Here is a 25,205-nt window from a genome sequence, read left to right on the forward strand (position 1 = left end):
GCGGGAACCGTCCCCGGGGCGCTCCACACCCAGGTGCGGGACTTGCAAGGGCGCCCGCGGGGTGCGGACCCAGGGGGTCTCGGCTAAGAGGCGCGGGAGGCCCAGTGCGGGGTCCTGAGTTCCCGCCCCCCAGCCTCCCCTCCGGGTGACCTGGTGGGGTCCCCGAGGCGGCCCGGCCCTGCCCGCCCTCAGTCCTGAGTCCGGCGCGGCGGGGGCGGTGCCACAGGTGCTGTTTGGGGGCTCCTTGGGGACCCAGTCCTCCAGGCCCCGCCTCCGGGCGGAGGTGGCCGGCGCAGCCCCCTGGAGCGGCCCCTGCCGGTGTCTGAGGCGGGAAGAGCTGCGGGCGGCCCGGGGCTTCCGGGCTCTGCTCCGCGGAGAAGCCGAGGCCGGGAGGTGCGAGCCGCGTTTTGTTCCGTCACGTGGGCGAGCGGGGCTTGGCCACAGGGCGGGGTGGGGGCTGCCGGCCCTGCGCCCCTCCGCCGGCCGGGAGCGGCTCCAGACCCGGGGCGGGGCAGGCGGCGGTCCGCCCGAGCTCCTGGGAGGGCAGGGCAAGGCCTGGTAGTGCTGCGCGCGCGAAAGCTCCAGATAAAGAGCATTTAGTCTAAGCATCGGGCGCACTTACTTTTCAGTTCTATTGAAAACAGTTCTAATCTTTAGACCGCCGTTCAGCCCCGGGTCATCCTTCAGTGTTCGCCGCCTCCCCACGCCCTCCGCCCTCGCCCCCACGCCCTCCGCCCTCGCCCCCACGCCCTCCGCCCTCGCCCCACCTCCAGCAATTTCCTAAGACTACAGTTCTCTTTCTAGAACACTTGTTTTCAGTCCAGAATGCACATCACAATCACCTAAGAGCTAGGGGGAAAAGCTTGGGCCCCAGTCCTAGATTTGGAATCTCGGAGGTGGGGCCTGGAGCCCCCAGGTGAGCCCCCCCAAGTGATTGCGCTCTGCAGTCAGAGAGAACTCAGCCCCACGGCCTCCCTGCCCTGGCCATTCACTCAGATATTGTCTATGGCTGCTTTTGTACAAAAACAGCAGAATGGTTGTAACAAACAATGTCCTTCGAAACCTAAAATTTTTACTATCTAGTTCTTTCTAGGAAGTTTGCCTACCCTTGCTCTAGACCAGCTATTTTCAACCGGGTGCCGTGAGAATGTTAACACATGCAGTACCTGACTAGTTAGGGCACTGACCTCTTTTAGATGTCAAATAAAAAAATGACAACAGCCAACACAACAATAGCTGTCTGGTGTGAATGAATCAAAATTATACTTTTTTTATCAGATCGGCAAAAAGTAGGATATATTAGGTGTGCTGTAGGATCTCAATGGCTGATGTGTCCATCAGTTGAAAACCGCTGCTCTAGACCTTCAGGTCCCCGGTACCAGCAGCTGGGTGGAGGGAGGGATGCCATCCCACAGAAGTATCCAACACATACAGGTGCCACCAAAAACAGGTCCCAGGTGTTTTGTGTGTGTGTATGTGTGGTTTTTTTAAATCCTCACCAGTGGATATGTTCATTGATTTGAGAGAGAGAAAAACATCAATTGGTTGCCTTCCATATGTGCCCTGACCAGGGATCCAACCCACAACCCAGGTATGTGCCCTGACTGGGAATCGAACCCGAAACCTTTTTGGTATGTGGGACAACACTCCAACCAGTTGAGCCACCCAGCCAGGGTCAGGTCCCACTTTTTATCAACGCTGCTCTCCGATCCCACACTGGATTTAACAAAATATTAGTTGTTAAAACAATGAAAATGTTTACTGAAGCAAAATTCAACACTATAGAGCAGGTGTATAGCTTCCCTCTTGCATGGTGATCATCTGCTGTGTATCCTTTTAAATATATTAAGGGAAGAGTTTTGAATTCAGTTTGGAAGGTTTTTTTTTTTTAGAGAGAGAGGAAGAGGTAGAGAGAGAGAAACATCAATTGTGAGAGCCAGACATTGGATCAAGCCTACAACCTGGGCATGTGCCCTGACGGGGAATTGGAATGACACCCAGCCACCTGAGCCACATCGGCCAAGGCCTACGCTTTGCTTTTTAAAGTGTTATTCCTTTATTTGTGGAAGAGAAAGCTGGGTGAGAGGTGGACCCGATTTTCTGATTTATCAAGTCTCTGGAGAAATTCTTGCAGATAGTTCCTGCATTCCTTTCTATCTTCTTCCTTCTGCCCTCCTCTCCTTTAACCTCACCACTTACACTGCACACACTGTAAAACCGCCGTTCATCCGCGCTCCCGCCTCCTCGGCCACAGAGCTGTCCCACTCTGGGTAATCAGCAAAGTACCCCTGAGCATAGTTGGACATGGTTAGGTCTGGAGACACAGTTGAAATAGGTGAAACAGTCTAGCCCGGGTCTGGCAAATAGGTGTCTGTTTCTCTTTCCTCAAATACCCAAGTACTTTTGTTTTTCAGACTGGTTAGTGTCCTTGACCAGAACTGAACCCCGACCCCTCAGTCTGCGGGCCAGCACTCTAACCACTGAGCAACCGGCCAGGTCTTGGTTCATAATCTTGATAGGCTTTTCCAACCAATTACCTTACCCTTTGAAGTTCTCTCCCTCCCCCTGGAGCTGCCTCATCAGGTGAGTCTGCGGAGCCAGGCTGACTGGCTGTGTGTCCTCCCTTGACTTCTGTCTTCCTTTTCAAACCACGTTAGCCGCCTCCCTCCCAACAAACTTTACCCCAGGTGTGTTGACAGTATACCTGTGTCATCACAGCTACTCCCTTACGTTTTTCTCTCTCCCAGTATGTTGTGAGCTCCTCAAAAGTGGGGACTGGTTTCATCACCTGACCTGTGGGGCCTCAAACACGAGTTCTCAATAAATAGCCTGCCGACTTTCAGAATCTCTCATTCGGCCTTTCTAAAACATCACTGCCTGAGCAATCTTATAATAACACTAGAGGCCTGGCCGTGCACCCATGGGGTGCCTCAGCCTGGTCTGCAGAGATTGGGCAAAACAGGCCTGGTGCATGGATTCACCCAGACCGTGTCTGGCCCATCTCGCCTGTCCCCATCAGCTGGATCCCGGCAGCAAACTAACCTACTGGTTGGAGCGTCTGCCCCCTGGTGGTCAGTGCGTGTCATAGCGACTGGTCAAATGGTCAGATGGACAATTAGCTTATTAGGCTTTTATATATAGACTAGAGGCTCGGTGCACAAAAATTTGTGCACTCGGGGGGGAGGGGGGTCCCTCAGCCTGGCCTGTGCCCTCTCGCAGTCTGGGACCCCTTGGGAGATAACGACCTGCTGGCTTAGGCCTGCTCCCGGGTGGCAGAGGGCAGGCCCAATCCCTAGGAGCAGCCCCTGGTTGGGCTCAGAGCAGGGCTGATTGGGGAGTTGGGGCACCACACAGAGCAGGGCAATCGGGAGGTTGTGATGCCACCCTCAGTCACGCTCAGGGTAGGGCCGATTGGGGGGTTGGGGCACTGTCCCCTGTCACACTCAAGGCAGGGTCGATGGGGAGGTTGCGGCGCCACCCCCTGTCACGCACAGAGCAGGGCCAATCGGGTTTGGGGCACTGCCCCCTGTCACTCACAGAGCAGGGTCCATCAGGGGGGTTGGGGCTCTATACCCTGTCACGCACAGAGCAGGGCTCGTGGGGGGGGGAGGGGTGCTGCACCCTGTCACACACAGAGCCGCAGGGCGATCAGGGGGTTGGGGAGCTCCCCCTTATCAGGCACAGAGCAGGGCTGATCAGGGGATTGGGGCGCCTTCCCCTGTCACTCACAGAGCAGGGTGGATAGGGAGGTTGTGGCCCTGCCCCCTGTCACACACAGAGCCGCAGGGTGATCAGGGGGTTTGGGCGCTGCCCCCTGTCATGCTGATCCCGGTGCCGGGAGGCCTCGTGGCTCCGCTGATCCTGGTGCTGGGAGGCATATTACCCTTTTACTATATAGGGTAGAGGCCTGGTGCACGGGTGGGTGCCGGCTGGTTTGCCCTGAAGGGTGTCCTGGATCAGGGTGGGGGTCCCCACGAGGGTGCCTGGCTAGCCTGGGTGAGGGGATGATGGCTGTTTGCAGCTGGTCACACACCCTTCAGGGTGGAGGTCCCCACTGGGGTGCCTGGCCCGTCTTCGTGAGGGGCTGAGGGCTGTTTTCAGGCTGGCGGGTGACTGAAGCTCCCAACCACTCCTTTTTTTCTTTCTTTTTTTTTATTCTGGGCCAGCTTTAGCTCTGAGGCTTGGCTCCAGCCCTTAGGCCTCTGCTGCTGAAAGCAGGTATCTGGTTTGTTTGGGTTCTGTAATCGGAACACTGTTTCAATTCCAGCTCTGAGATCCGGGCGGGCTCAAAGCAGGTTTCTGGGGTTTTGTTTAGCTTCTATATTTGTAACAATGTTTCAAACTGCAAGCTCAGAGGCCGGCAGCGGCAGGCGGGAAACGATGGAGTCCTCTGTCACTGAAGCAAGCAAGCCTCATGTTCGATTCAAGCTGCCTGGTTACCGGCCGCCGTCTTGGCTGGCAGTTAATTTGCATATCGCCTTTATTAGCCACTGGGAAGGGTAGCGGACGTACGGCTAATTACCATGTTTCTCTTTTATTAGATAGGATTTTTATCTTATCAGGGTTAATAATTCACAATAGCTCTCTGTTGCCTAGAGACTCAACACAGGGCTGAGCCTGGTCCATGGAGCAATCTGCAGTCTGGCTCTGGCACCACCTGCCTTTCCAAACTTACCTTTCAGTGCCTGCTCCGAGGATGCTCCTGCAGTGACTGGAGTAGACCTCCCTCCTTCCTGATCCTGGCTTCACTCACCATTTCCCCTGTGGGGAAGCTTCCAGTCTCTTAGGGACCACTCTGATTGTCACAAGAATTAGAGGAATGTATTTGCTGCCCTCATCCAGAGGGCTTTTAAACTGAAGGAGGAGAAAAATAATCAGGACGCAAGAAACAAGAGAATGGTGGGTAAGGCACACCTTCCATGGCAGCACTTGGACTGGATTATAACTTACAAGGCTCTTCCCCTTCATTTTAATTTGACCAATGATTAAACCAGAACTTGATATATAGGAGGAACTCAATAAGTATTGAATTTGTATTGAGGTGTTTAGTAATTCCTGGGGGGGGGAGGGGTTATAAAGGAAGAAATTGAGAGTACTACTCACAAATGGTAGCAAGTTATATAAACAGTGAAGGTTCTGAGTCAGAGTTCTGAGGTTGTTTCAACTTAGCACTGCTGAGTGGTCACTGCAAATTACTTAAAAAAAACAACAACCGAGAGAAACCAAGATGGCGGCACAGGTAAACACCGGAGATTGCTGCCTCGCACAACCACTTCAAAAATACAACTAAAAGACGGAATGGACATCATCCAGAACCACAGGAATGCTGGCTGAGTGGAAATTCTACAACTAGAAGAAAAGAGAAAAGCACACTGAGACTCAGAGGAGGTGTGGTGCAGAAGTAAAATACTAAAGTGCGGAGGTGCATGCGGAGAGGGCTGGCGGCTGAGGACACGGTTGTCTTTTTCAATCGGGAGGGAGTCTCAAGCTCTGAGCTCCAGTTCCGGGCTAGTCTCATACGGGAGAAACGGGACTGTCTGGCATTGGTCGGAACTCGAGGGCAGCTTTCTCTCGGAGGTGCTCAAAGCGATTGCCAGGACACTGAGAAGCAGGGCCTCTGAGGGCAGGACTGAGAGCAGCCATAACTGCTCGCTCCGCCCTGTTGATCCCCTGGGACCCGCCACGCCCAAGCCGTGCACAGAGGCTTTTGCATATGAAAGGCCCGGCCCTTTGCAATCTGAAAATTACTTAACAAACTGCAGCTGGCCCAAGGCCCCACAGTAAATTGCATTGCTTCACAGCTGGCTTCTGCTGGGTAGCCTCAGGAAGAGGCTAGATTAGCACCTCCTTAGAGATCCAGGAGCCAGTGTGCCCGGTGGTCAGAGTGGGACCATCCAGATTGCAGCTCTTTGGATCCATAAAGGACACACTCAGGGGGAAGACTCAGTGACCACCAAAGCCCCACTGAAGCAAGTCTTGCTCCAGAAAGGTGTCTCTAGCACAGAAGTTCTCCCAATGCAGACACAGCTGATTCTCACAGCCAATTGGCCTGGAGGTCAATCCCTCCCAGTGATACCTACAACAATCAAGGCTTAACTACAATAAGACTGTGCACAAAGCCCACAAACGGGTGCACCAAGAGTGTCTACCTCAGGTAACTGGGGAGGCTGAGCCACTGGGCCCTATAGGACACTTAGCACAGAAAGCCACTCTATCGACACAGCGGAGCATAAAACATGCCGAGACAAAGAAACAGGACACAAATGACAGAAATGGAGGAAAGCAAACTACTGGATATAGAGTTCAAAACCACACTTTAAGGTTTTTCAAGAATTTTCTAGAAACCGCCGATAAACTTAATGAGACCCTCAAGAAATCTAGTGAGACCCTCGAGGTTGTGATAAAGGACCAACTAGAAATTAAGCATACACTGACTGAAATGAAGAATATTATACAGACTCCCAACAGCAGACCAGAGGATTGCAAGAATCAAGTCAACGATTTGAAATATGAAGAAGCAAAAAACACCCAACCGGAAAAGCAAAATGAAAAAAGAATCCAAAAATATGAAGATAGTGTAAGGAGCCCCTGGGACAGCTTCAAGCGCACCAACATCCGAATTATAGGCGTGCCAGAAGAAGAGAGAGAGCAAGATATTGAAAACCTATTTGAAGAAATAATGACAGAAAACTTCCCCTACCTGGTGAAAGAAATAAACTTACAAGTCCAGGAAGTGCAGAGAACCCCAAACAAAAGGAATCCAAAGAGGACCACACCAAGACACATCATCATTAAAATGCCAAGAGCAAAAGACAAAGAGAGAATCTTAAAAGCAGCAAGAGAAAGACAGTCAGTTACCTACAAGGGAGTACCCATACGACTGTCAGCTGATTTCTCAACAGAAATTTTGCAGGCCAGAAGGGAGTGGCAAGAAATATTCAAAGTGATGAATACCAAGAACCTACAACCAAGATTACTTTATCCAGCAAAGCTATCATTCAGAATTGAAGGTCAGATAAAGAGCTTCACAGATAAGGAAAAGCTAAAGGGGTTCATCACCACTAAACCAGTATTATATGAAATGCTGAAAGGTATCCTTTAAGAAGAGGAAGAAGAAGAAAAAGATAAAGATACAAATTATGAACAACAAATACACATCTATCAACAAGTGAATCTAAGAATCAAGTGAATAAATAATCTGATGAACAGAATAAACTGGTGAATATAATAGAATCAGGGGCATAGAAAGGGAGTGGACTCACTATTCTTGGGTGGGGAAGGGGTGTGGGGGTGCGGGAAGAGACTGGACAAAAATAGTGCACCTATGGATGGGGGGGTAAGGGCAGAGGGTGGGGTGGGAACTGGGTAGAAGGGAGCTATGGGGGGGGGTGAGGAACAACTGTAATAATCTGAACAATAAAGATTTAATTTAAAAAAATCAATAAAATATATTAAAAAAACACAGAACCACAACCTATTTCAACTATCGGTTCCAATAAGAAAATAATTCTGAAATGTAGGGCTCTCATTTAAAAAAAAATATTTTTATTGATTTCAGAGAGGAAGGGAGAGGGAGAGAGATAGAAACATCAATGATGAGAGAGAATCATTAATTGCCTCCTGCATGCCCCCCACTGGGGACCAAGCCTGCAATCCGGGCTTGTGGGGAATGGCAGGGTGGCCTCCTGGCTCAGAGGTCAGTGAGTGAAGCAGGGCTCTTCGACAGATCACACATGTTCAAGGACAAGCCCGTGATATTGATAGAATGATCTGTAGGTCAGTTGGTATTACTTGGAGTATCTGGGGTATATATGCTTCAAGTTCTCGAGAAAATGTAATTCTGCTTTCCCCACTTCCTCTCTTCTGCCTGCGCAGGCTCTCAAGTGAGTGCTGCCAGGGGTGCACGGAGGAGCAGGATTTGGGTGGTATCACTGCTCTCCCGGTCTCGGCCCCACCTCTCGCATATAGTAGACGGTTTTCATTTGCTAAGGAAGCGACCACGGTTCCTATAGCCCCGTCATTTCCATACAAACCGTCACCAAGAATCAAAGCCCGGCCCGGCTCCTAGCTTCCCACCTGCCCTTCCAGGCATTCCCCACCCGCGCTCCAGCCTCTGCCGGGGCAGGGTGCGCACCTGAGGGAGGAGGGGACTGGTCTCCGGCTCGGCGGGCTCCCGGCCAATCGGGCACCTCGGCTGGGAGGCGCCCCGCCCCTGGGGTGTGGTCATGGCTGCACCTGGCGGCGGTGAGTCACTCAGCGGAGCGGCGGCTGCCTCTGCCAATCGCAACGCGAAGGGGCGTGGCCCCAGCCAATCCCGCTCGGGGGACGGGCCGCGGCGTGACCGCGGCCCAAGCTCGGCGCGCGGCTGGGTCTGTCCCGGGCTCGGGGGCGCTTTCGCGTCGGGATTCTGATCGTGATGGGTTCGAAGGCGAAAGTCGGAAGCCAGGAGTTGCTTCTCTTCGCGTCGGTGATCCTGTGTAAGTTCCTGGGTTTCGGGAAGGGTCGGTGGGTCGGGTCCGAGGTGGAGCGCGCCGCCCCCACGGCCCTGCCCGCGCCGGGACGGGCCCGAACCTGCCGGCCTCCCCCTCCGCGGCCTTTGCCACGCCCGGCGCGCCCTGCCTCCCCCGCCCGCCCCGCCCGCCCCCCGCCCTCGGTGCGGCGCAGTCGGCTCCCCTCCCCGCCCTGACCCAGGTGAGGGTCCTGGTTCCACGTGCCCCTGGGAAGTGCCCCCGCAATCCCGACCCGCAGCCGCGAGCCCCGCTCCCGAAGGGACCCCAGGACTCCCGGCGCGGGGGCCGGGGGTTGGCGGCCGGAGAGCCTCTGGCTCCCGGGCTCGGGTGGCGGGGCGGCTGCTGGAGGGTCTGCGTGCGGAGCCCGAAGAGGAGATAAAACTGAAACCCGAATTTCCTCCGGAAACAGCTTTCAAAGTTGCTCCCGGGAGGACCTGGGTCAGGAGCCCTCCCGGGCGGGCGGCGGTCTCGGTCTCCATCGCACCTCGGCCCGCGCGGTCTGCGGGGCCGTGTCGCCGGGGGCCCGCGAGCCCCATGGCAGGTGGCCTGCGCCGGGCGTACGGGGTCCTGGAGGCCATGTCCGGGGGGCGGGAGGAGCTGGCTCGCCTCATGGCCCCACCCGGAGGGGGATATCCCGGTCGGGGCGCGGCTGCGGCAGGAGCCCCCGCCCCCCGGTCCGGCCTGGCCTCGCGTTCCTGGTGACCTGAGGCCGGGGCCCCGTCTCCCCGTCTCCCCGTCTGTGCGCGCACGGGCCTGGCTGGCAGCCAGTGGGGGGCCGCGGGCGCACCAGGGCGGCGGGTTCCGTTCCCGGTCCAGCGCTGGGTTGCAGGTTCGGTCGCTGCCGGTCCGGGTTCGCCCGGGAACACTCTCACCGGGACTCTCTCTGGTTCTTACCCCGCCCCCCACCCCGAAAGGCAGGGGGGCTGCCCGCCGCCGAGGACTGGGAAGCGGCGCAGGGACCTGTCCCGCCCCTCGGGCTGGCAGCCGGGCCCCCGGAGGCGGGTCGGCGGTGCGCGCCCCCGGGCTGGAGGGTGAAAGCGCTGGATGGGGCCGAGGGCCGGGGAGGGGCCTGTCCTGTCGCCCGGGGCTCACAAGTCCGTCCCCGGCGTGGCCTCCCCGTGGGAGGACCGGGGAGCCCACACCCGAGCGGGGCACCTGCGGGCGGCAGCTCCCGCCGCCGAGCACCCGGCCCTGTGGGCCCCTCCCCCGAGAGCGCTGTGCGGGTGTGCGGGTGTGCGGACCCCGTGGGGCGGGTGTGCGGGTGTGCGGACCCCGCGGGGCGGGTGTGCGGGTGTGCGGACCCCGCGGGGCGGGTGTGCGGGTGTGCGGACCCGGTGGGGCGGGTGTGCGGGTGTGCGGACCCCGTGGGGCGGGTGTACGGGTGTGCGGGTGTGCGGACCCCGTGGGGCGGGTGTGCGGGTGTGCGGACCCCGCGGGGCGGGTGTGCGGGTGTGCGGACCCCGTGGGGCTGGTGTGCGGGTGTGCGGGTGTGCGGGTGTGCGGACCCCGCGGGGCGGGTGTGCGGGTGTGCGGACCCCGTGGGGCGGGTGTACGGACCCCGTGGGGCGGGTGTGCGGGTGTGCGGACCCCGCGGGGCGGGTGTGCGGACCCCGTGGGGCGGGTGTGCGGGTGTGCGGACCCCGCGGGGCGGGTGTGCGGGTGTGCGGACCCCGTGGGGCGGGTGTGCGGACCCCGTGGGGCGGGTGTGCGGGTGTGCGGACCCCGCGGGGCGGGTGTGCGGGTGTGCGGACCCCGTGGGGCTGGTGTGCGGACCCCGTGGGGCGGGTGTGCGGGTGTGCGGACCCCGTGGGGCGGGTGTGCGGGTGTGCGGACCCCGTGGGGCGGGTGTGCGGACCCCGTGGGGCCGGTGTGCGGGTGTGCGGACCCCGCGGGGCCGGTGTGCGGGTGTGCGGACCCCGCGGGGCCGGTGTGCGGGTGTGCGGACCCCGCGGGGCGGGTGTGCGGGTGTGCGGACCCCGCGGGGCCGGTGTGCGGGTGTGCGGACCCCGCGGGGCCGGTGTGCGGGTGTGCGGACCCCGCGGGGCCGGTGTGCGGGTGTGCGGACCCCGCGGGGCGGGTGTGCGGGTGTGCGGACCCCGTGGGGCGGGTGTGCGGACCCCGCGGGGCCGGTGTGCGGGTGTGCGGACCCCGCGGGGCGGGTGTGCGGGTCCTGCTGATTCTTGTGGGCGTTGCTTCTGGCTTTGCTGTTCAGGGCGATGCCCAGCCTCACACGGTGCCGCCCCTGTGGGCTCCCGGGAAAGAACGTTCCCTTGAAACTAGAAACGAGGGACTGACAACAGCCGGGGAGTGAGCGGTCCGCACCCGCGCTCTCCCTCGGGACGCCCTCGGGCCCGGACACGTTCATGGGTGACGTTTCTCCTCAGTCTTTGTGATCCAGGGGCCGCCAGCCAAGTTTTGGTTTGGGCTAGAGCTTCCGGGATTTTTAACGCTTTTTAAGAAGTGTACTTAGAATAGGTTAATACCTGGGTGAGCTTGGAGAATACAAGGACATGACAGGCTCGGGACTGCCCCCCGCATACCTCCCCGCAGGCCCCTGGGTCCCCAGGGCTTTGTTATACAGATACGTGTATATGTAAATATGTGTTTCTACTCCCTTTGTTTACACAAAAAGAGGCAATCTGTAGACAGCCCGTCCGTCCTTCATCCTGTTCATTTCACTGAATGCACCCTGAGAACTTCTGGTGTGTTACCTTGGCCATAGGACCCCTCCCAAGTCGGGGGGGGGGGGCTGCTCTGTGGACACAGAAATGGCTGACACCCCTGCTCCGATCAGGCTTGAAAGCTACCAGTTTATGTGGGGGAAGAGAAATGATGGAGCCTGTTTTTCACACTTGTTAGCACTGAGGAGAGAGTGGGAGGTATCTACACTCAAGCCTGCTTCCTTTCCGAGGCCCACTGGTCAGTGCGGCTGTGGGAGAATTCCCAGGTTTGAGGGGATTGTGGGAAGCAACGTGAGTGACACTTTCTGGGGCTTTCCAGGCACTGAAAACTCAAGAGCTCATCTGCCTGCGACTCGCTGATAATAAGCAGGGTTTCGTCCAAAGTCCGGCTCCTGTCGATTGTTCCCGGGGTGGGGGAGGGCCAGAGGAAGCAGCTGGCTGGCAGGAAGCTTGATCCCTGCCCCTGGAGCTCTGGGCTGGCAGGCCAACCTTCCCGGGAACGGGGCGGGGGAGGGGCGGGCTGAGCTGGTGGAACTGGAAATTCTGCTGAGAATGCGCAGGAGGGGCCGTGGAGGGCAGCCCTCCCGGCCTGCACCGTCCGCACCACTTTCTGTGCCCTCGGAGCGCCGCTGACATCACTGAAACTTCAGCCGAGGTGCTGTGTAGACTCTCATGCCTGTTGTTGGGTCTCAAAGCTTTCCTCTTGCCCACGCCTTCCTGCTCTGTCCCACCCCAACCTTCAGGAATGAGGAGTGGTGACCCGGCCAGCCTGGGCGGGGAGCCTGTTTTTGAGTTCTAGTTGTACAGCAACGTCAAATTCATTTGTTAATTCAATAAACATGAGTGTTTACAGTGTTCTGAGCACGGTGCCAGAGATCAGGGATAAAACAGTGAGTAACACCTGCTGTCAAGCTCTGCGGGGAGCCGAGGCACCGGGAACAATGAGCCCACCGGGAGGCAGCGAGCCAATGGCGAGAGGGGAAGTTTGGATGAACTTGTAGAGAAAACCAGAGGCTGGCTGGCTCGTTTCATCCCTTCCCTTCCTTTCTAAAAAAATGAATTCAAGCAAAATCATAACAAGAAAGCTACGTAAGGAAATTTATAATAACTAACAGGGTGTATAGAGAAAACACAGATTTCTTAATAAAGCAGCAGAAAGAAGCATCTTTTCCATTGTGGGTTTGACCTGAGTGTACAAGGAATGGGTGTTGGGTTCTGTTAGGTGCCTGGAGGCCTCCACCCTCTGGGAATCCTTCTCCTCACAGCACCTTCCCTCTGGCCAAGGAGAGGGAGGGGCTGGGGGTGTGAGCATCCCTGGGTTGCTCTGCTCCCAAGGAGCCGGAGGCTACAGTAACCTGTAAAACGCAGAGCAGAGGCGCCAGGGGCTGTCAAAGTACAACCCGTTTTGGGAGCATAGGATGGAAGAGAGTTACTGTTTTGAAGTCTTATTTTTTTAATATATTTTATTGATTTTTTATAGAGAGGACGGGAGAGGGATAGAGAGTTAGAAACATCGATGAGAGAGAAACATCAACCAGCTGCCTCCTACACATCTACTGGGGATGTGCCCGCAACCAAGGTACATGCCCTTGACCGGAATGGAACCTGGGACCCTTCGGTCAGCAGGCAGACGCTCCATCCACTGAGCCAAACCGGTTAGGGCTGAAGTCTTATTTTTATGAAGAAATGATACATGCTCTAGGTCAGTGGTCGGCAAACCGAGGCTCGCGAGCCACATGCGGCTCTTTGGCCCCTTGAGTGTGGCTCTTCCACAAAACACCACGTGCGGGCGCGCAGGTGCAGTGCGATGGAAACTTCATGGCCCAAGTGCAGAGGTCGGTTTTCGGAAAGGAGACAGAAGAAACAAGTACACAAGACGAGTGTGGATGGGAGAGTGGGAAGGGGTCGACCTCAGCGAACGCACCTCCATCAGACTGAGGACGTTTTTAGCAAAGGCCAGCTTAGGAGGGCCCTCATTAAGTTCATAACAACGTACCTACCGATATAGTTTAAGTTTAAAAAATGTGGCTCTCAAAAGAAATTTCAGTCGTTGTCCTGTTGATATTCGGCTCTGTTGACTAAGGAGTTTGCCGACCACTGGTCTAGGTAGAAAAATGAGAAAACACGGAGGAATACAGAGAAATCACATGTAATCCTGTTATCTGGAGAGAAACACTAACGCTGGCATTTCATTCCAGTCTTTCCTCATTTGGGAATAGTATACATTATCAAAATATGCTTTAAGCAGATTCCACTGTGTGGCTATAACAAGTTACTTGTAAGTCCTTGTTGGCATTTACTTTTCTTTGCTGCACTAAATAACACACAGCTGTTCCTGTACATGCATCTTTAAGGGTCTCTTTGAAGTCTAACTCGGGTTACGTTTCCTGCCTTGCTGCTTGTAGCTGTGTGATCTGGGGCAACTATGCTCAGCCTCCATGTTCTCATCTGTAAAATGGACGGTAACAGTAGTACTTGTCTCAAGGTTCTGTGAGAATCGAATGAGACAGTGCATACCAGGCACAAATCTAAACGTGTGTGTTCGGGGACCTCTCTGCCGTCACTCCGCTGGTCCAGACAGTCAGAGGCTGTGCCCAGATTCCAGAGGACTTAGGCTCTACCTCGTCACCATGCAAGAAAAGCACACAGATGAGATAAGTGTTTACATGGGATCTATTTTGGGAAATACAGTTTGCTAGTTTTTGTATTACTTGGATACAAAGTGATTTCAGGCATTATATCCCCAGTTGGCACACCTGACTGTTTGAGAACATGCTTGATTGATTTGAGTGTGAATGCCAGCATCACCTCCTCCCTCTCTGTACCTAACTCCCTCCTCCCCGCCTCCTACCCCTGTGCTCGGCCACCTGCCCCTCCGCCAGCCAGTGTCCAGGTGACCTGTGCTCTTTGTCTCTGCCATTTTTCTTTCCTGGACATTTACCAAGACTCACATGCACATTTCAGATCTTGATGGTGTAGTAATCTATTTCTTACTCATCTGTTACCTCATTTCACCATTAAAGTTTTATTTAATCATTCAGTGTTTCCTGGTGTGACACAATTTTCACATTTCCTGTTATTCTTTTTTCTGAAATATATTTTTTATCGATTTCAGAGAGGAAGGGAGAGGGAGAAATAGAAACATCAGTGATGAGAGAGAATCATTGATTGGCTGCCCCCTGCACACTAGCTGAAACCTGGGCATGTGCCCTGACCAGGAATTAAACCATGACCTCCTGGTTCATAGGTTTATGCTCAACACTGACCCACACTGGCCTGGCATGCTGATCTTTAAATAATTTAATTATTTTTCTCTTTTATTGAATTAATCTGTACAGCACAATGACTCACTATTTGTTTACATTGTGAAATGATCACCACAGTCAGTCTAGTTAACAACCATCACCATGCATAGTTACAGATTTTTTCCCCCTTGGGATAAAAACTTAAACAATTTTTAAAAAATGTATTGATTCTTTAAAATTGTGGGGTTTTGTTTTGTTTTTTTTTTAAGTGAGAGAGGGAGAGGGAGGGAAAGAGAAAAAGAAACATCAATGTGTTGCTTCACTTATTTATGCTTCCAGTTGTTGCTTCTTGTATGTGCCCTGACATAGGGATGGATGATGCTCTGAGCTACTTGGCTAAGGCTCTGTGATGAAGAGAGTTACAGTTAATGTAAAAACATTGAAACCTGTAAAGAATTTTTGTAAGTTTATTTGAGCCAAACTGTCAACAATTGATTGAGATAATGCTCCGGAGAATGGTGGATTTTCCTCTATTTTTATACATTGTAATCAAAGGAAAGGGTAGGTTACCTGAAATCTATTGGTGATAGACTAGAGAGGTGGGAGAAAGGAAGCGGGGGGAAGGGGGGAAGGGGGGAGGGAAGGGGGTACCCCTGGGATTAGATAAAAAGTAAAATGATGGACACATACTTAGGTGGGTTTGGGAACAATTAACATGACAATGAAGGAACCTGTGGTCTCTGTCCTGGCACCCAGCACATTAGGCTGTGCCCTGAGGGGTCCGGGAAAAGGGAAGTTACAAGTTACCCAGACACTTCACAGGGATGCTATCATAGATGCAAAAAGACAATAGACTCAGGGAAGGTAAAGGTTGACCCTGTCAGGGAAGATACCAGCCTAGGACGTAACTGCCCACCGTCACTGCTTTTAGTTGAAGTTTAATTTCAGACCATCCTTTGTGGTGACTTTAGGTCTCTGAGTTTGCAGACCGCCATGCAGGCCTCCCTGAGCTGTCAGGTCAGCATGTGGCCCCTTCTGTCCACAGAACTTTTAAGATTTACTTTCGTGAACCAAGATGGCGGCATAGGTTAACGCCGGAGTTTGCTGTCTTGAACAACTACTTCAAAAGTGAAACTAAAAAACAGAACGGACATCACCCAGAACCACAGGAACGCTGGCTGAGTGGAAGTCCTACAACTAGGAGGAAAGAGAAATGCATACGGACACTCAGAGGAGGCGCGGTGCTGAAGTCAAATTCTGAGGTGCGGAGTGCGCGGAGCGGGCTGGCGGCGGAGGGCGCGGTTGGCGTTTTTGGCGTTTTCAATCGGGAGGGAGTCGCAGACTCTGAGCTCCAGATAAGGGCGAGTCTTTAGGGACCCAGACTCAAACGGGAGAAGCGGGACTGTCTGGCTTCGTCAGAGCGAGTGCAGCTTTCTCTCCGAGCTTTGCAGTGGGTGCTGGGACTCAGAGAGGCAGAGCCCCTGGGGACAGGACTGAGAGCCGCCATCACTGCTCTCTCCGGCCCACCCTATTGATCCTGTGTGACCCGCCCCACCCAAGCCCTGCACAGAGGCGTTTGCCGGATAGCCTCAGGCAAAGGCTAGATTAGCACCTCCCTAGAGGACAGAAGTTCTCTCACTGCAGACACAGCTGATTCTCATAGCCACTTGGCCTGGAGGTCAAACCCTCCCTGGTATTAGCTACAATAATCAAGGTTTAATATAAGACTGCGAACAAAGACCACTAGGGGGTGCACCAAGGAAGCATAACAAAATGCGGAGACAAAGAAACAGGACAAAATTGTCAATGGAAGATACAGAGTTCAGAACCACACTTTTAAGGTCTCTCAAGAACTGTTTAGAAGCCGCCGATAAACTTAATGAGATCTACAAGAAAACTAATGAGACCCTCGATGTTACATTGGGGAACTAACTAGAAATTAAGCATACACAGACTGAAATAACGAATATTATACAGACTCCCGACAGCAGACCAGAAGAGCACAAGAATCAAGTCAATGATTTGAAATGCGAGGAAGCAAAAAACACCCAACCGGAAAAGCAAAATGAAAAAAGAATCCAAAAATGCGAGGATAGTGTAAGGAGCCTCTGGGACAGCTTCAAGCGTACCAACATCAGAATTATAGGGGTGCCAGAAGATGAGAGAGAGCAAGATATTGAAAACCTATTTGAAGAAATAATGACAGATAACTTCCCCCACCTGGTGAAAGAAATGGACTTACAGGTCCAAGAAGCGTGGAGAACCCCAAACAAAAGGAATCCAAAGAGGACCACACCAAGACACATCATCATTAATATGCCAAGAGCAAAAGACAAAGAGAGAATCTTAAAAACAGCAAGAGAAAGAAACTCAGTTACCTACAAGGGAATACCCATACGACTGTCAGCTGATTTCTCAACAGAAACTTTGCAGGCCAGAAGGGAGTGGCAAGAAATATTCAAAGTGATGAATACCAAGAACCTACAACCAAGATTACTTTATCCAGCAAAGCTATCATTCAGAATTGAAGGTCAGATAAAGAGCTTCACAGATAAGGAAAAGCTAAAGGAGTTCATCACCACCAAACCAGGATTATATGAAATGCTGAAAGGTATCCTTTAAGAAGAGGAAGAGGAAGAAAAAGGTAAAGATACAAACTATGAACAACAAATATGCATCTATCAACAAGTGAATCTAAGAATCAAGTGAAGAAATAATCTGATGAACAGATTGAACTGGTGATTATAATAGAATCAGGGACATAGAAAGGGAATGGACTGACTATTCTTGGGGGGGAAAGGGGTGTGGGAGATGCGGGAAGAGACTGGACAAAAATCGTACACCTATGGATGAGGACAGTGGGTGGGGAGTGAGGGCGGAGGGTGGGGCGGGAACTGGGAGGAGGGGAGTTATGGGGGGAAAAAAGAGGAACAAATGTAATCTGAACAATAAAGATTTAATTAAAAAAAAAAGATTTACTTTCTTGGCAACTTTAAATATTCAATACAGTACTATTAACTGTACTCATGCTGTATATTACATATCCACCAATCTGTTCTCTGTATCTATGAAGTTGTGTGTGTGTTTTGTTTTTGTTTTACATGTAACTGATGATAGGGTATTGGTCTTTCTCTCTGATTTATTTAACTTAGTGTAATATTCTTAAGGTCCATCCATGTTGTCACAAAGGGCAAGATTTCATCCCCCCCCCCCCTGAAATTTTATTTCATAATGAGCTATTCATAAATAAATTACAAGTAACTATCTGTAGATGTTTAAATATATAGATATGTATTCTTTTATTGGATGATAGCATTTTATCCTACGAATATTGCTCATTCTATTTTTCCATTTCTCTACTGCTGAAGTTGAAGATTTTATTCTTTTATGGCTTAATAATATTCACTGTCTGTTGATGGATAATAAGGTTGTTTGCATAACTTGGCTATTGTAAATGCTGCCGTGGGCATGGGGCTGTAACGTTTTGAGTTAGTGTTTTTATTTTTTTCGGGCAAGTACTCAGATGAAATTGCTGGCTCATATGGTAGTCATCTGTTTAATTTTCCCCCCAGGAACCTCCATACTGTTTTCCATAGTTGCTGCACCGATCTACATCCCCCAACAGTGCAGGGCTCCCTTTTCTCCACATCCTGGGCAACACTTGTTATTTCTTGTCTTTTTGATAATAGCTACTCTAGCAGGTGTGAGGTGTTATATCATGGTGGCCCTTTGTATGTCTTTGGGAAAATCTCTATTCAGAACTGTGGCCCACTTTTTAGCGTGTGTGTGTGTGTGTGTGTGTGTGTGTTTGCTATCAAGTAGTATGCAATTTTTTTTTACATATTTTGGACACTAACTCCTTATCAGATATATGATTTGCAAACATTCTCTCCCATTCAATAAGCTGCCTTTTCATTTTGTTGATGGTGTCCTTCTCTGGGCAGAATGTGGAGTCTTTCATTGTGCAGAAATGTCATCATGCTGACTTCAGAATCCCTGGGGATTCGAATGAAATGCCCATTACTGGTGCCCAGCTTATGAAACTGGGCAACCAATGGGTCCGCACTGCCTGTCACTACTTGAGCCAGTTCAGCAGAGGCGGGGTTGAATCCTACATGAGCATTTATTCCAATCCTGCCGCAGCGTGGAGAGCAGCAGGTCATCCACAGACATCTGCTCTGCCCCGTGAGCCGGCTGCTAATGTTGGGCAGAAGGACAAAGGTTACGGGGGAAGTGGGTTACAGGCAGGAAAGTAGGCAAAAGGAATGAAAATGAGTAAATGGTTGCAGTTGCTGGCCATGCGGGCTGGGCGGGGTCCCTTGTTGGGGCCTTCAGGTTAATCTTTCCATGACAAGAGGCAGTTCTGGAAGGATCCTGGGCCACCACCTTCCAGGCTCAGCCAGGTTACAGTGCGCTTGACTTACTCAGAACAAGTAATCAAGTTTAACAGAATGATCAATATTTCTTATAACGATAGCTAGTTCCCAAAATTTTATTTTTGTTCCGGCCGGGATAGCAAGCCCCACAGAACGGCGGCCCCCAGCGCGTCCTTCTCCCCAGGAGCTGGTCCCCGCCATCCGCCCGCCCTGTCGCGAGCGCCCCGTCCGTCCGATGGGAGGAGAGGGTGTCTTGAGGGCCCTTAATGGCCGAGTCCAAGGCCCTGTTTTCAAATGCGGTCCTGTTTGGAGGCCCTGCGGGGAGAGCCTTCCCATTGGAATTTTGAAGGAACACTTCCCGCCGCCGCCGCGGGCCTTTGAAGATAGTGGGGTGTTTTCAGTGCAGGCACCTTGTCCCCACTTTCTGCTGCTGATTGAGTGCATTACAAAACCTCCTGGAACTTCCCACGTTCTGCTCTCCCCGCACCCCTCCCCCGCGGTGCCGCCTCTGCAGGGGAGGGGGCGGTAAGGGGCAGAGGGTTAAGTAGTTTCGAGACTGTGAAGCAACTTTGAAAACACTTAATCGTTAAGTTAATGAAGTTAAGTTTTAAGAAAGATTAATAGGACACATCCCCCCCACCCCCAGAACTGAACATTTGGAAAAACACACACCTTTGCTGGTATTAAATTTTTTTAAAGATTGGGTTTTAAATTAAGTTTGTTTTTTTCTGTTAATATAAGAAACATTCAAACTGGTAAAGAATTTTTGTGAGTTTATTTGAGCCAAACTGTCAACAATTTCCAGAAGCAGAATCTGAATGTGTTGAAATGATGCTCCTTTTCCGGAGAAAGGCAATTCTCACCCACTTTTATAAATTATCCTCAAAGGAGGATCCGCTAGTGCAGTGGTTCTCAACCTTCCTAATGCCACGACCCCCAATTTCATTGTTACAAATTGAACATAATTAAAGCATAGGGATTAATCACAAAAACAATATGTAGAAAAAAACCACAAAATGTAATTATATACAGTGGGGCCTTGACTTACGAATTTAATTTGTTCCGTGACGGAGCTCGTAACTCAAATTACTTGTATGTCAAATCAATTTTCACCATTACAATGAATTGAAATGCCATTAATCTGTTCCGGACACCCAAAAAACGAAGTTTTGCAAAATAACTGCAAGCACAAATGCGAGCACAACTGATGCTTCAACTAAGAGCTAACCGCTTAAAGTGAACGAGTGAGACACGTGATGCTGGGCTGATGTGGCGTTCACTGTGACGCTCGCTGTGCCAACTAGCGGTGGGGTATCCGAAGCTGGCTTGTAACCGAATTTTAGCTCGCAACTCAAAGCAAAAAATCAGCCGAGAGACAGCTAATATCTCGAAAAACTCGTTAGTCGGGACCCTCGTAAGTCAAGGCCCCACTGTATGTGTTTTCCGATGGTCTTAGGCAACCCCTGTGAAAGGGTCGTGTGAGGCCCGAAGGGGTCGCGACCCACAGGTTGAGAACTGCGCTAGTGGGTTACTGGAATTCCATTGGTGGTAGGTTAGGGAGGTGGGAGAGAGCAAAGGGGGAGGGGCCTCTGGGATTGGGTGAAATGAAGTGATGAGACACACTAATCTCGCACAGGTGGGCACAGAATAGTTAACAGTCAACAACTAACACGATCACAAGAACGTGAGGGAGTTTGTGGTCTCCAGGTGCATGGGTTGTGCCCTGAGGGGTCTGGATAAAGAGAAGTTACGAGTTACCCTGACCTTCCAAAGGCATGTTATCATAGATGCAAAAACACAATAGGCTCAGTTAAGATCAAAGTTGATCTTTTTCTGGGAAGCTTAGGACCTGATTACCCACCATACACTTCCTTTAAAAAAAAATCTACTTATGTAAAAACCCTGGGTGTAACGTCAAGGCCAGAACCACGACCAACCGGAAGGAAGTCCTGCAGGCAGGGGTTGTCTTGGAAACGGCTGCGCCCTCCCCCAGCAGTTTCCTGGAGGGTGAGTTTTCAGGCAGGAGCAGAGCCTAGAAGAGAAATGATTTGTAATGGATCTATTATTGAAGCTACCTTTGGAAATACTATATAGATCCATGTTTCTCAACCTTAGCTGCACATTAGAATCACCTGGGAATCTTTAAAATCCTGATTCCTGGGCCTCATCCTCCAGAAGTTCTGTTTCTTTGTTACTAATGTTGTGGCCCCACCCCATAACAAAGAAACAATTTCCGGAGGATGAGGCCCAGGAACCAGGATTTTAAAAAGATTCCCAGGTGATTCTAATGTGCAGCCAAGGTTGAGAACCACTGCTATAGATAATATTAAAAATATATCTAAACGTGCAATTCTTTGTCCAAAAAATGAGCATGTTCAAAAATTAAATGAAGACATTTTGGATATACCCGATGGAGATTTTCATACCTATTTGAGTGATGATTCCATTGATTCCACAGATGATGCTGAAAAGGAAAATTTTCCCATCGAATTTCTTAATAGTATTACTCCTTCGGGAATGCTGTGTCATAAATTAAAATTGAAAGTGGGTGCAATCATGCTATTGAGAAATCTCAATAGTAAATAGGGTCTTTGTAATGGTACCAGATTTATTAGCAAAAGATTACGACCTAACATTATCGAAGCTGAAGTATTAACAGGATCTGCAGAGGGAGAGGTTGTTCTGATTCCAAGAATTGATTTGTCTCCATCTGACACTGGCCTCCCATTTAAATTGATTTGACGACGGTTTCCCGTGATGCCAGCATTTGTGATGGCTATTATTAATCACAAGGACAAACTCTAGACAAAGTAGGCATATTCCTACCTAAACCCGTTTTTGCACATGGTCAGTTATATGTTGCTTTCTCTCGAGTTTGAAGAGCATGTGATGTTACAGTTAAAGTTCTAAATACTTCATCACAAGGGAAATTAGTCAAGCACTCTGAAAGTGTTTTCACTCTTAATGTGGTGTACAGGGAGATATTAGAATAAGTTTAATCACTTTATCAATCATTGTTTGCATCACTGTTGTTTTTATATCATGTTTTTGTTGTTTTCATATCATGTTTTTGTCGTTTTTATATCATGCCTCTGTTTTTGTTATATCCTTTTGTTACTGTTTATTTATTAATAAATTTATGTACTATTTTCATATACATTTTACTAATTTCCTTTCATCTCTCACACTTCTTTTATAGAGAAAGGGCAAATAGCAATATTAAAATATCTCTGCTAATTAATTCCCTTTTTAAAAAATATATATTTTATTGATTTTTTTTAAAGAGAGGAAGGGAGAGGGATAGAGAGTTAGAAACATAGATGAGAGAGAAACATCGATCAACTGCCTCTTGCACACTCCCTACTGGGGATGTGCCCGCAACCAAGGTACCTGCCCTTGACTGGAATCGAACCTGGGACCCTTGAGTCTGCAGGCCGATGTTCTATCCACTGAGCCAAATCAGTTAGGGCAATTAATTCCCTTTTAATGTGCACGAATTTTATGCACTGGGCTACTATTTTATATATATATATATATATATATATATATATATATATATATATATTAATTTCAGAGAGGAAGGGAGAGGGAGAGAGAGAAACATCAATGATGAGAGAGAACCATTGATTGGCTGCCTCCTGCACTTCCCCTACTGGAGATTGAGCCCACAACCCGGGCATGTGCCCTGACCAGGAATGGAACCCGGGACCCTTCACTTCGCAGGCCGATGCTCTATCTACTGAGCCAAACTGGCTAGGGCCATAGACTGCTTTTTTTTTTTTTTAAATATATTCTATTGATTTTTTACAGAGAGGAAGGGAGAGAGATAGAGAGTTAGAAACATCGATGAGAGAGAAACATCGATCAGCCGCCTCCTGCGCAACTTCCACTGGGGATGTGCCCGCAACCCAGGTACATGCCCCTGACCAGAATCGAACCTGGGACCTTTCAGTCCGCAGGCCGATGCTCTATCCACTGAGCCAAACCGGTTTCGGCCATAGACTGCTTTTTTAATTTTAAACGTTTTAATTTCAGACCATCAGAGATTACTTTGAAATCTCTGAGTTTGCAAGGCCGCCACACAGGCCTTCCCTGAGCTGGTCAGGTTAGCATGTGGCCCCTTTGTGCCACTTCATTTGGACACATCCTATCTGCCAGTTTGGAAAATGGGCTTATCTTTGTTGATGAGCCTCAACAAGTGGATGTTATAATGAATGTCTGCTGGGACCTACCTTAAGGCTCTATGTCAGGGGTCCTCAAACTTTTTAAACAGGGGCCAGTTCACTGTCCCTCAGACCGTTGGAGGGCCGGACTATAGTTTAAAAAAAACCAAACTATGAACAAATTCCTATGCACACTGCACATATCTTATTTTGAAGTAAAAAAACAAAACGGGAACAAATACAATATTTGTATTTGCATGTGGCCCGCGGGCCGTAGTTTGAGGACCCCTGCCCTATGTTGTTCATTGCAAACTTGAGCAGATTTTGCCTGGAGCTGAGTACTCAGCATATTAAAGAGCATGTGGTCCCTGCTTCCTGGGGTTTGTGCCTGGCAGGGGACCCGGTGCACAGATGATGTGCTGACTCACAGACCTGCTGTGACTGCTTTGCACTTGGCTCTGCTGAGGGAGGCCATTGGCTGGAAGGAATCGTGGAGGAAGAGAGGGGAGAGGGCGTTACGTGGCTGGAGCAGTGTGTTGTGAAAAAACAGCTGTGCTGCTCTGGGAACTGGATTCAGTGTTCAGTGCTGGAGGGTGAATTGCAGGAGCAGAGGGTGATGGCAGCCCATCACAAGGTCAGGTAGTGCCTGAACCTGGTCTTGCTGAAGAATGTGGATGCTCTCTTACAGGCGCTGTGGAAGCATGGATTTGAATCTGTTCCATCACTCAACAGCTCTGGGCCTCGTTTCCCCATGTAAAATAAAGAGGATAATAGCAGTATCACCCCAAGACTCAGGCTGTTGTTGGGACGAAACAGTAGTTGTGAGGTGTGCTCACCGCCGTGCCTGGCATGTAGTGAGTCTCACCACACGCGGGCTCCTCCTCAGCAGTGGGCGGGGGGGGGGGGGGGGGGGGCGGAACCTGCGTGGGACGCGATTCAACAAGGCAGAGAAGCCAATTAGAGAAGAACTGCAGTTCTTCGGGCGATGCAGGCACTGAGACTGGCCGTGGGAACGAGGAGGGGCGCTTGAGCAGATTTGGGAGACGACATTGTAAAGCTTGGTGTTCGACTAGAGTGAAGGGCAGGTGGTGGTAGCCTGCAGGTGACCGAGTAAACGGTGGTCCCGCCAACCTGGAGAGGAGTGGGGAGAGAGGCAGTGGGCGATGGCGGGAGGAGTGGTGGGAATCCCTGGACGTGTCAGCAGGCACCGGGACAGGAGCCTGCAGCTCAGGTGAGAGGGAGTGGCTAGAGGTGGCCTGTGTGGTGTAAATGAATTTTGGGCTGCACTTGGGATTTCCTGGGGAATATGGAGAGGAGAAAAGGCCAGGATGATGCCGGGGATCACACATTAAGAGATGGACAGAGGAAGTGAAGCTAAGACAGGACTCTGAGGCCACACATAGAAACCAAGGGGCTGGAGGGACCTCTGAGGAGGGTGACGGGCAGGGCAAACATCTTGCAAAAGACATAGAAGGTGACGAGAATGCTGCATGTTCTTGATTCTATGATTATTTTAACGTTTTGGAGATTGGGTGTGATTTATAGCCTCTATATGTTTAATATAATTTCCCCTCAAGAAGCTCTTACTAAATTGATGTTGTACCTTATAATCAGGGCATCTTAGAATTGAGAAATATGATGGCTGGTGACCTTAGTAAAAGCAATTTTAATTCCAAGGTCAGGGCCAAAGCTGTCCTGCAGGAGGAGGCGGGTGGTGGGTAGGTGTGTTGGCTGGAAACTGTGTGTAGACAACTTCTTTAAGAAGTTTATGCCGAAACCGGTTTGGCTCAGTGGATAGAGCGTCGGCCTGTGGACTCAAGGGTCCCAGGTTCGATTCCGGTCAAGGGCATGTACCTGGGTTGCAGGCACATCCCCAGTGGGGGATGTGCAGGAGGCAGCTGATCAATGTTTCTCTCTCATCGATGTTTCTAGCTCTCTATCTCTCTCCCTTCCTCTCTGTAAAAAATCAATAAAATATATTAAAAAAAAAAAAAAAAAAAAAAAGAAGTTTGGAGAACAGAGGATTCCACTGGAGAGGAACAAGGTTAAGTGGAGGATTTCTGCGCATGCAAGGGCCAGAGGTCTATTGATTGATGCCTTGGACTCAGTGGCTTTTCTTCCCGTGAAATTAGAGTGAATTAAACATCACAATGCAAAGGATGAAGTTCCCTTCAGTCTTGGTGCATCATGGACATTAGCAGCCATTGGTGTATGTATGTGTACAGTATGC

The 25,205-nt window shown here is 51.0% G+C and overlaps 1 protein-coding gene across 4 annotated transcripts in view; it reads left to right on the top strand.

Moving 5' to 3' along the window:
• The first annotated feature begins 8,327 nt into the window (after positions 1-8,327).
• Positions 8,328-25,205, top strand: part of F11R (F11 receptor) — a 36,077-nt gene continuing 19,199 nt past the window's right edge. For 3 of the 4 annotated variants that reach the window (XM_081112163.1, XM_081112164.1, XM_081112162.1), the window contains exon 1: positions 8,328-8,477. In XM_081112163.1, coding sequence (XP_080968289.1) covers positions 8,417-8,477 — 61 coding nt within the window. In that variant the 5' untranslated portion in view covers positions 8,328-8,416. The remainder of the gene's footprint in view (positions 8,478-25,205) is intronic. The other variant, XM_081112165.1, reaches the window with a different exon arrangement.

Source organism: Myotis nattereri (assembly GCF_964212035.1).
Source record: "Myotis nattereri genome assembly, chromosome: 18".
Classification (NCBI taxonomy): domain Eukaryota; kingdom Metazoa; phylum Chordata; class Mammalia; order Chiroptera; family Vespertilionidae; genus Myotis; species Myotis nattereri.